The 12,915-nt window shown below is 36.4% G+C and overlaps 1 protein-coding gene across 1 annotated transcript in view; it reads left to right on the forward strand.

Moving 5' to 3' along the window:
- Positions 1-12,915, forward strand: part of PPFIA3 (PTPRF interacting protein alpha 3) — a 2,479,399-nt gene that overhangs the window by 2,263,282 nt on the left and 203,202 nt on the right. Inside the window, exons 20-21 of the mRNA XM_044083361.1 lie at positions 2,925-3,006; positions 3,664-3,864. Coding sequence (XP_043939296.1) covers positions 2,925-3,006; positions 3,664-3,864 — 283 coding nt within the window. The remainder of the gene's footprint in view (positions 1-2,924; positions 3,007-3,663; positions 3,865-12,915) is intronic.

Raw genomic sequence — 12,915 nt, forward strand, 5'->3', positions numbered from 1 at the left:
GGCATTGGAAAGATGAATGAGTTGCTGCCAAATTTTACATGTGAACTTTTATTAGGAATTTTATTAGGAATATAATGAGGTATTTATGCTTAAATATAACTATCTTGAATAATTTGGGGTGTATAATTTTATTTAACAATTTTATGTAATGAGAAGTGAGTTAGTATATAAACATGATAGCATATGTAAAAAAAACTGTCCTTTTGGTAATGATTTTGTCATTATGAAAAATTAAGTTGTGTTACTTTAACATCTGTATATGCACAAAATTTCTATTGGATGAAATAGGTGGGCAGGGGATATTTAGACAATGTATGATGTGCTTTTTACTATCTTGATAAAGTCAAGTCACAAACACACACGGGAAAGGCTACCACAGGTTTACTAGCTATGCCCCCTTTTACCCAGACTATAAGGTAGTTATCATTGCCACCAGCTAACACTTATCAGCTACTTTAAGACCCTTAACAAAGGGTGTCCAGTCTTACTGTGTAATATTAATATCAATACAAATGGTAGTTTGTCCATGAGCAAGGCAAGTAGGAGTGGCCTACACAGTGTCACCAAATAAATATGTAAGTACTCTCAAAACTTAAATATCTCTACACAGATCAGCCACAGTGAAAAGTTTAAATATATTTAATAATAACTAATAAAAAAACAAGAACATACTCAGTATATATTCACAGTGACATCAAAGTTCAAAATCACAGGAAATATTTTAAACAACATTGTAGGACAGTCTCAAATAAATAAAGAAAAATATCTAAACTAAGCTTTGCTATATTCCTGACTGTATGTAAGAGAGTTACTGTACCCTAGAAACTTACTTACAGAGCAACTGAAATGTTGTGGTGAATGGTTCTTGTTAGGTTCAAGACCGAATACAGAATGTCGTGTCTCTCGAAGAGACCTCTCACATTAATATCTTAAATATTACTGCTGGGATAACTTGCAGAATGACATCATTTCTTGTCATCTGACTCTATCCCATGTGAAACCTCTGCTGCTGGGAGCTGGCAGTATTTAGCATCTATCTGAGAAAATACATAAACCTCAGAGTTTTGGCAGATGCTGGAAGTCACAAAACAATTACATTCCTCCACATTTCAAGACTAGTAATTATTTCACGTGAAAGACAATACGGAAATCTCCCTAGTACAGATATTATGTCTCCTGATGCACTGAAACTGAAAGATACCATCAGTATTTTTCCTAACGTTTACTAGACTGAGATTAACCTCCTGTATCCCAGTTTCCAATGTTAAAATATATACCTTTAAACAGTTACAATAGTGCATGTACATTTCTGTTCTGTTCCAGTAGGGCACACTGTGGTTACAGTTCAAACAGCACTTTGCAAAAACCTTTTCAACACACACTTCTGTACCAGCAGTTTGATATACATATGATATCCAGTTCTAATACATTTGTAACACAAACATCTTATATAAATCATGTTGATAAGTGACATATAATTATTTACAAAATTCCATATAACTCTGCTGGCAGTATTTCCCTTTGTTATACAAGCATCTGTACAAATTAATGTGACAGTTAAATGACATACTATTATTTGCAAAACTTTAGCCAGTCACGTTGGCATATGCCACACACCCACTGTCTCATTTCTCCTGATACAGCTGGCACAACATCACAGTTGTTTAGGGATAATTTTTGTATATCATTTAGTATAGGTTGGGGAGTGGTCACTAAGAGAGCTTGGTAAGTTATCTGAGTCTCAGTTTTTTGGGAGTCAGATACAAGAATCCAGTCCAGTAATGAACTTGAGTTTTTAGTGAAATAGGTTGGATCCAGTATGAGCTGCTTAAAGACAAACACATTCATACTAGATTTTGGGGCAGTAGATGTAAGTTCAAGCCAGTTTACATTTACATCACCTAGTATTATTGTTTCATAAGAGATATTATGTGAGGTCCAGTTGTAGTATTTCTTCTAATAGCTTGATATTGTAATATATAACATGATTTTATATATATATATATATATATATATATATATATATATATATATATATATATGCTTTTGTTTATTCAGTTTTAAGAGTGTAATAAGAGGTTCAGGTTTGTCGAATTATGTATAGGAGCATTATATGTGGTTAGATTGTAATGGTTTGGAAACATTAATCTGACACCACCACCTTTTCTTTTATTGCAATCATTTTGTATTATATTATAACCAGATGTTAGGATTTCAGTGTCACTGATTAGCCACATTTCACTTATGGCCAGGGTATGGGGTTTGTGCAGGCAATCCAAGCATGTAGCTCAGTAATTTTGTTTCTTATGCTTCTGGCATTTATAGTAAAGAAAGTTAACTGGTTAGTGAGCAGTAGGGGTTGTGTGGTTTGGGTGATAACATTTTTTCTGTTATATATATCTGAGTGGTGGTAGTCAGGTCCAGAGTTAGAATGAATATCTCTGTTATATATATCTGAGTGGTGGTAGTCAGGTCCAGAGTTAGAATGAATATCTCCATCAGCAAGGATTGCTTTGGTATTACATAGCAATTGTATGTACCTGCTTGCTGAGGGGTATAATTTTTGGTTACTCTGAGGGTGTACTGAGTGGTTTAGTTTTGTAATTGAGGTAGGAGAATCCTGCAGAAGACCAGCTACTATTATTCGGGAGGTTTTAGGCTGAAGTCTATGAACTTAGTTGGTGAGATGATGTTTTACTGATTCATAAAAGAAAGCACATTGCAGATGTATTTCCATATAAATGAATTGGTCTTTTTTCTTTATAGATCTATAGTTAACCTTTTAATTCCAGATTTGTTGTCTTATCTTTTGTGAGCAATCTTTCCATTGTGCCATATGCAGCCAGCAAAGCACGGCTTTTAGTTTATTTCTAATTGCATTACTGTGGCTTTAGTGCTGAAACTGTGATTTAATTTCTCTTTAGGCATGAATTACTGGAGGAAGCTTGCCGGCAGGGCCTGCCATTTGCTGCCTGGGATGGCCCAACAGTTGTATCTTGGCTGGAGGTATGTTAATTATCTACAATACTATGTGCCGTGGGCATGTAGAGGGCCACATAGGGGGGCAGTTCACCAGTGTAAAAAGATACATGATATATTCTCTTCAAAAGGTAGTCCTAAACAAATAAAGTTAAGCAATGCATTATTATATGATTTTTTTCTGCTGTACAGAAGCAGACTTTTTATATTAAGTATTACAGACAAGAAAAATAGCATAAACTCATATAAGATGACTTTTTCCTTTTTGGGGCATCTGGGAAGATTTGTAGTTTCGCCAAGCATGAAGACATTACTGAAGTTTATGAAATGATGTTTTGTGGAAATTTGATGCCTTTGCTATTTTATATCAAACAGCAGTGCTGCTGTTGCCAGTATTCATTTGGGTATTTATGGTACCACCTGAAGTAAAGACTGTGATGCTGCTCTTTGGACCATTACATGCTGCTGCCTCAGTCAAAACATGGTAGTAGGATTTTGGCCCATTAAATTGGGCCAGAAAGTGACAACAAAGAGGGAAAAAAAACAGACTTGGACCAGTTTGGATTACAGCATGGGGATGGGGATTGGCCCCAGAAAGAGCGGACTGACTATGTGTACTTATTGTAAAATTGGCTTTGCCTCAGCACTTAACCACATTATATATTTCTTTGTCTTATACTACAGCTTTGGGTGGGAATGCCAGCATGGTATGTTGCTGCCTGCAGAGCGAACGTGAAGAGTGGAGCTATTATGGCAAACTTGTCCGACACAGAGATCCAGAGGGAGATTGGAATTAGTAACCCCTTGCACCGGTTGAAACTACGTCTTGCCATCCAGGAGATGGTGTCCTTAACGAGCCCCTCTGCACCTGCTTCTTCTCGCACGGTAAGAGCAGCCTGATAGATGGCAGAGCATTATAGGTTTTTGTTGTTGAGATGATGTGCTTTCTGTACAACACTTTAGTTGAATTTTATGTTTTTGCTAGCCTCAATCATGCGGTTTATGTAAAATCTTGTAAAGCAATGAAGTAATGATTAACCTGTACCTAAACATAATTGTTTAGTGATCACCTATTTGGGAAACCAGTCTTTTGGTGAGCGGCACTGTAACATTAGTTATACTGTACTCCTGTTGATATTTACCTTCTGACTAAAGTATTGAAGGCATTGGAATGACACAAGGTCAGTGTGAAGTTTGAATAATAACAATAATAATATTAATAGTGATAATATCTAACATGCGTGTATTTTTAGTAAACTGCATTTGTCAGTTAATTTAGGTCATGAGTTGGAGATGGTGAATTTTGTCATGGTTTTGCTAACTTAACATAAATTCACAGGATTGTAATTGTAAAGAACTCTCAATCCCTCTGAGCTACACGCTCTAGGGACCTAAACCTTGTCACCACAATAAACAGGACATGCTGGAGGGATAGATTCCTGTCCCAGAGACTTCCCATACTCTGGAACAGGTTACTCATCTATGTCAAGCAAAGTTCTTCATTAGCACTCTTCAAGAAAAATCTTGATGAGTGGATGGGAAATAGGAAATACACCCCGGGGATCACTTCTGTGTCCCTGCTCAACAGTGGCACAGGAAAATAACTTTCTTGGGTGGCGTAAGCCAGGGAACCTTGTTGGCTAGGCTTACGTAGGCCCTTGGGCCAATAGCCTAACACCTACCTATGAACCTATGAAACTGATACTTCCACTTACTTGCTTTGCAAATATCACACAGGATTACAGCCGCATCTATAGACACACACACACACACACACACACACACACACGCACACACACGCACTAACATTGGTGTCAAAGGTATCACACTTCCTCCTGTTTTAGATCTGTAATGAGGAAGACAAATAACATAGTGCTATAATGTATTCATATTTGGGTGCATTCAGAAGTATACCTATATAAATATAATAAATGGTAGTATTACTTTTGATGTGTTGGATATGCTTTCATTGGTACAAATGTAGATATATGTGCATTTTCAGTTGTAGCTGTCAAGAAATTCAATAAGACCTTGATTTCACTGGTACATATTCAGTGATAAATGGATGGATGAGTAGAAATTTATTACTCATTTCATTTGTGTGCTGCGCTTTCAGTCAAAGCTTCCTTTTTTTTTCTTTCATTTCCTTCTATGGCTTGCATTTTATAAGCTGACTCTCGGAAGAGGGCCTCATGTAGTGCTAAGGGTAACATTTCAGAGACTACATTGGCACAATTACAATAATTTCACTAAGGGAGAGTGACCACACCCAGGAGCGCATGCATGTGGTCAGATTTACATTGTGGGAGACGGGGGAAACCACTGTGTGGTGTTTCCTGCAGAATGAAGCGGCATCCCATTGGTGTCAGCTTCTTGCAGAATTAAGGGGTAGTGCATTGCTGATACCCATTGTACAACCCACACAGGGACCATAGAAATCTGAACCACCCCTGATGGTTATCTTAATGATGACATATCCCAGTGAACCCTCATTCCAGTGATGGGGAGCTGTGGGCCAATTAACTGGTTAGGGTGTTGGTGGTTATTGGGCAGCAGACACATAAACCTGCAAAAAATCTCAGTGTTGTAGTATGGTACTGGTTGTTCATCTCTTGTGGTCAGGCATTGATCATTTACCCTTCTTGCCATAAAGTTTTGGCCATCTGTCTTCCCTGGAGTGCAGTATCAGTCATTCATGACTTTTAGAGTAAGCAGTCATCTGCCCTTCTTGTGGGACAACACTGGTCGTCCATCATTCAGTAGGTGTACATGTGATTATCTGTCACTCTTGGGGTTATGGTATTGACCAGATTTTTTCTTGGGGTACAATACTGGTCATTCATTCTTTTTGGGGTGTGGCAAAAATTCATACATCACTTTGCCTGAATCCAGCTTTTTTTTTTTTTTGCTTTGTATGCCTTCTGGTAGTCAGACACTTTGAATGTGGTCTGCATGCTATTTCCTTATGTACTCATCACATCAGCTGCATGCAGCAGTCCCTTTATCAAGGCAATGTGACCTGGTTGCCTTTGTTATTCTTATAATCATGTACTAGTGCACATTGCTCAGTAGTAGCTTCTCCATTCAATCCAAGTAAAAGGAGGAAAAGGTGCCAAAAGTCACCAATAACAATAGAAAAAAAAAGCGTCTGGATAGCCATTTCCATGAAAACACTTTTATTAACAGGTATTAAGCACAGCACAGAGCTCTCTAATGCTGACCACAACAGTAAGCAGTACGTTTTCGTCCACAACTTCTTCAGATATACACAAGCATTAACTTAAAAAAAAAAAAAAAAATATATATATATATATATATATATATATATATATATACACACACACACACACACACACACACACACACACACACACACACACACACACACACCCTGTCAATGAATTAAATTACATAAAATTATTCAATTAACCTGTCTTAACTATTGCAGTACCAAAATAATACAATACATTTTCCTTAATAGGAAGCATATACCTCTACTTATTACTAAAACTTTTACATACTCTATCAAAGAAACATATATTAAACATATAAATAAAAATATAAATATATATAGATATATAAATCCCATTCAGTTTATGTCAACCATATTAAAAAGCATTAAAAAATTGTTAATCTATTAAGAATGTACTAGCGACATCTAGTGGCTCAATTTCATATCATTGCCAGCATATTTTATAACCTTAAAAAATGTGACATTAAAATCCATCAACCCAAAAACTACATCAGTTACTCACTTTTTGCTAAAAGCATTAAAAATTTAGGAACATTTGAACAAATACCACATGTATAACAGTGTTAAGTCTCCTATTAACCTAAACAATGCTTATGAAACGTGCACATGAAGACTACTTAAAATTAGTTTAAATTAAAATACAGATATGAATCCAAAGGAATGTGCACACCTATTGTTATAAATATAAACATGCATATAAAGTAGTGTTTAAAAATTAATATTTTGATTATTTAAAATTAATAAAAAGAATTAATAAGACAAATTTGTATCACAGTTTTGCTGCCCTAAGCTTTAATACAGGTGCTAGGGATACCATGTCATTCAATACTGGCCATTTATTAGATTCTAAAACCAATTGCCAGTATAACTCCCTGTACTCCAGTTTGGTTTCCCATGCACCCCCTCTAATGTCTGACTTGACTTCTTCTATCACAACAAAATGTGAAAGAGGCTCCTCTACATGTAGTGCATTCCTACTATTTCCTTTCCTAATATCGTAGGTATGTTCGTAGATCCTTTTCTTCAAACTTCTTTCCATTTTTCCTATATAAAATCATTTACATTTCCCACAGAGAACTACATAAACCACTCCTTTGGAGCCACAATTAGAATAAGAGGTAGATCTAATAAATGTCTTCCTACTGGAGAAATATAACTCAGACATATTGGAGATATATGGGCATTGTGGGCAGGCCCCACATTTAAATGTTCCTACCTTCTTCCTCTCAATATTAAAACATCTATTCTCTAAAATATTTTTAATGCATCTACCCTTTTTAAACACAAATCTCTAAGGTTAATCAAACTTAAGATTCAAGTCACTAATCTTTGAGAACCTGTCCCATTCTTCTTTCACTATTTCTTTAATAAGGTTGGCATCACCACTATAATCCAAAATATAAAGATTACTAAAGTCCTTTGTAGCCTCATTGTTAGGTATATTAGCCTCCCTCACCACATCCTTCATACCAAGGATGGGAGCAAACTTAGAATTTCTATTAAGAATGACCTCTTTATATATTTCATTAATCAAATTTTCGGGATGACCCCTCTCTATAAACATTGATTTCAACAAATCACTTTCTTTAATAAAATCCTGGTCATCTGAGGTCATTCTGCTACCCCTAACATATTGACCTTTCCACTATACCTTTTTTCTGTGAATAGGGGTGTGCACTTTTGTTGTTGTTGTTTGTCTTTCGGCTTTTTCCCGGTAAGGGGTCGCCACAGCGGAACTACGGTCCGCTAATGATTGGTAGTAAATGTTTACGCAACGCCGAGGTGCCAGCTCGACGCCCAACCTTCAATGAAGGCACTTTTTTTAAAGTGTAAAAAAGAATTACAATAAGTGTCCTTCCTGTGGACTCTCGATACATATATTTTATTAACTGTATCCTTCCTAATATTTACATCCAAATAGTAAATTTCATCATGTCCTATCTTATAGGTAAATTTTAAGAACCCCGTACTATTTGAAATATAGTTAAAAAAATCGCCAAACCTTTCTTCACTGTCCACCCACAAAATACATATATCATCTAAAAAACGTTTATACAGCACCCAGTTCTCTCTATAATCAGAATTAAATATGTATTTATGCTCCCACCAAAACAATACTAAATTAGCAAAAGTTGGGGCACACATTGCCCCCATTGCTGCACCTTTAGTTTGTTTCAAAAATTCCCCTTCAAAATAAATAAAATTATAATTTAATATCATTTTCATTAAAACTAAAATCACATAAATATCTTTATCATTAAAATGTTTATTTTCCTTTAAAATGTCTTCTAAAAATTCTAATCCTTCTGTATGTGGGATAGTGGTAAAAATATCCACAATGTCAATAGTAATAAACATAACATTGTCTTTAAATAAATTATTACTTAAGCTTCTTAAAAAATCCCATGAGTCTTTTAGTACATTAGGGGCTTTAGTAGAAATGTTTTTCAATTTATGGTCCAAGTATTTAGCAGTTGGGGCTGTCACTGACTGGCTTGCTGCTACAACCGGTCTCATGGGGGGTTCTTCCATATTTTTATGTATTTTTGGGATCCCAAATATACTAGGTACTCTAGGTTCTTTATTGTACAAAAATATAAAAGTTTCCAGATTTATATATCCTTCTAAAACTAAATCATTCTCCTTTCAATGTTTTAATTGCTTGTTCTATACCTCTTTCCAGACATCAAGTATTGGTAGAAGCAGACATGACTTGTAATTTCATTTTGGGGAGTACATTGCGAGCATTACAGCAATGGTTACTTTGATGTACAAAAAAATATTATTCTTTACTGTAGGGAGTTTTAGTGAAGCCCATGATTTTATTCTGTCAGACAGATCAGTCTACTAGTCCATTTCTGGCAGGATGATAGGGAGCAGATGTGAATTGCTTAATGCAATATGTGTTTTGGAAAGACTTTTGACTGTTGTAGTGTTATCACTGCAGATCTGTTTAGGGAGAAATGTCTGTCTTTTCCAGTATGGTTGATTCTCTTCCAGTGTCCCTAGCTACTTAAAATGAGTATTCCTGGCAATGGGATATGGAGACTCCACAACTGGACCTGCAAAGTCAATGTGGATATGCTGTCATGACACTGACGGCACTTTTTTACAGTCTGAGTTTCTTGCGGCATTGTATTTTGGACCATCGGCTGTAATGGCTAGCTGAATCTTTAATTTGCTTCTCAGTATCCAGCCACCATATGACACTTCAGGCAAGGGCCTTCATTTTCACAATCACCACATGAACTTCGCCTGCAGTGTTCAGCACTTTGGTGTACAGCTTGGAAGGAATTACTACTTTGGCTTTATACAATAGGGCTTCTTGACATACTTAGAGCTGACCCTTCCTTAGTCAGTACAGAGCATATTGCAGTGTGGCATCTTTCTGCCACCTTTTTACAACAAGCACACTGTATTATTGCTCATTTCCCTTTGGATAAGGACATTTGTTAATGGGAGCTGTTCAGGTGTAGTGTGATATAGATGTAATCGATCATTTGGATCAGTGGTGCTGGTCTCTTGAATTCAACATTATGTGATTTTTATTTATTTTTTTTTGCAAATGTATGACATTTGTTAGAAGTGCCACCCTTTTGGTATTAAAAATGGACCGCTAAAAGACTTCCAGTAATGAGGGTGCGTGGAGCTTCAGAATGCAGTTCCTCAGCTCAGCACTCAGAATGCTTTCTGCGTGGAATCCACTTGCACACAACATGTCTAAAGTTTAAAGAATATTGATGATTGCTTAAAAAGCAGCTAGGTGAAGATTTTGAGCTTTTTACTATCTCTAAAGTTAACATAACAGCAGACCCTAGTTTCTGTAACTGAAAGGGAGCCTATGAGTTCTGCCCATTGAAACCTTCTTCTGTGGGTGGTGCTACATTTTAAAACAGTTACCTTTGAGCAACACAATGAATTAAAATAATTGCTCATTAGCATGTGAAGTGAATAGCTGAAGATGAATTTCATGTGTCAAACCATGAAGGGAGGATCAAAGAATTAGAAATACAAACTGTTTTTTTTTTTTTTCCGCTGTAGATTATATTTTAGAAAGTTTCAAACCTCGAACCCCATATGAGCGATGTTTGAAATTTCGAAAATATAATTAAAAAAAAAAGTAAAAAACTATACTTACCTAAATGCTGTAGGCAGGGGGGCAACCCCCCCCCACACCCCCAGTACTTAAATATTCCTACTCTGAGATCGCACTGCATTGAAGTAAATGGAAAATATTCCCTATGGCAATTTCCGTGTTACGGGTGTAACATTTAGATGTTTCAACCAATCTGGTTCACTCAATACGCATTCGCCATTTACAATTTTCAATCACGCGATAGGAACCCTTTTTTTCATAGATTGAAAATCTCTTGACTGAGCTTTATGACCTAGAAGATTACAGACATCACTCCCAACATAAGGCTATTTAGACTACCAGAAAGTAACAGAGAGAAAGACTTGTAATTAATTATGCAGTCAGATTTTAAACAAGAATTTTGGTCATTTACAGATAGAATGGGCATAAAATGGATTCATTGCATGCTAGCCCTAAGCCTTAATTGGCATAAAATGAGGCCAGTGCATGCTAGCCCTAAGCCTTGATTGGCATAAAATGAGCCCATTGCATAATAGCTCTAAGCTTTAATTGGCATAAAATGGGCTCATTGATTATTATCCCTAAGCCTTAATTGCCATAGAATGGGGTCCATACATGCTAGTTCCTAAGTCTTTCACAGTGATTTCAAGAACACAAAATGTATTTCATGTCTACATAAAATAACTGTGGTAAAGTCTACTTTGGTAGTTGCACCTGTCCTGTACTGTACAACAGATGATACTACTGTTTTAATAATGGGTAGTCAATAAGGATAAAGAAACAGCACAGAGATTTTAGACCGCTGGTTGCCATAAGGAAGGGACAAATTCATTGCACCATCAGGTTTCTAATAGTGCAGTGCTGCAAGTAAACTCAGTCTTCAAAGCCTTGAGGACACAGGTGCAGTTTAGTCATGTCTGAAATAATGAAGGAGGCTAGAAAGCTACTGACTGAAGTGTGCTTCCAACCACATTAATGAAGAGAGTGGTACTAATAGCATCAGGGCTGTGTTACAGGCCCAAATATGGAGGCTGCAGGGTAACAAGGAGATTCTCTAGCTAAATAGCAGTGCCCATTGATTGAATTGAAAATCCAATGTTTGGCACTAAACTTTTCTGTCCTCCTCCTCCCGTTTCTAGAAGGAACTGGATTGTTACTGGTTGTATGGGATCATATGACTGCTTTTTGATTAGACAGGAAATGGAGGAAGTCTGTAGTTGTGTGTACACCCAAAACAACTTAAGCGCTAATGGAGCAGTCAGCATTTACATTGCTTCTGCCTACGTACTGTTTGTTACATCAGTTGCTTCCATGTTCCTTAAAGTGCTGTTTGGTATAAATTTGCATACATGTAAGTGATTCATTTACGAGGAGATCTGTAAATGCAGCACCTTTAGCCTTTTAAATTTCCTGCCACAAAATGTTTTCTAGAAGTGAGGATGCCATCTGAGAGAAGCAAATAGGGATAGTTTTGCGTTATTCTCTTGACACTGTACTAGAGGGGGACAAGGTTTCCAAATATTTGCTTATGGCACTGTGAGAACATAAAAGCCATGTATACTGTTTTTAAATGTTTTCAAGCTAAGTTTATAATGAGGATTGGGTCAAATGAAAAGATGAGAGAGATTATGTTTTGTTTGCCTTGATGCTCCCAGGTTAAGGGTTTTATGAAAGTTTGTATGGAAGCTGAAGCTTAGTGAAATATTTTCCTCTGGCCACATCCATTTGCTATTTAAATGTAAGAAGTAGATTCAGGTAATTGATAGATTTGTTCTGTAAATAATAAAGTAAAAGTGAACAATGCCTTATACATCAGAGAGGCACCTCTGAATGGACATTGAATTAGCGTTCTTGGATTGTCCATTATGTTTTTCAGTCAGTTAGAAAATGTGAGAGGGATATCAAATGCATTGTGTAGTTAACAGACATGCCCTTATTGGGCACCTAGGGACTGTGTTACAGTCTAAGAATTATACCCCAATAGTGTGGTTCATTTCAGAGAGGTGATAAGTTGGATTTTTCACTTTGTTCCAGCCAGGTGTCTGATATGGTGAGGAAACACTGCCTCCCTTTAAGGAGACATTGGGAATATTAGCTGCCTGTAGTAGGGCATCAGATAGATTAAAGTTGAGCAAACATTTATTATAGATTTTATTCTATAGTTTTCCTACAGTAATTTGTAGTGAGTGGGTAGTTCAGAAGAACTAAGTACAGCTAGTGAAAGACAAACTGTACCATGAAAGGAAATGGGAGCTTACATATTGCAAGTTAAATAAGTTCAGACAGCTTGACTTTTGTCAAACTAGAAAAAATATCAGATCTAATAATGACAGTGGCTCATACTGACATAGCAATTCTGGTAGTCTGGAGAGCTGATGTTGATATAATAGATGCCTCAAATGATGTAGTGGAAATATTTTGTCCTCTAGGACTGTTTTAGAACTAAGTACAGCTAGAGAAAGACAAACTGTACCATGAAAGGAAATGGGAGCTTACATATTGCAAGTTAAATAAGTTCAGACAGCTTGACTTTTGTCAAACTAGAAAAAATATCAGATCTAATAATGACAGTGGCTCATACTGACAT

This window comes from Protopterus annectens, chromosome 9.part0, assembly GCF_019279795.1.
Source record: "Protopterus annectens isolate FY-2018-M chromosome 9.part0, PAN1.0, whole genome shotgun sequence".
Lineage (NCBI taxonomy): Eukaryota > Metazoa > Chordata > Ceratodontiformes > Protopteridae > Protopterus > Protopterus annectens.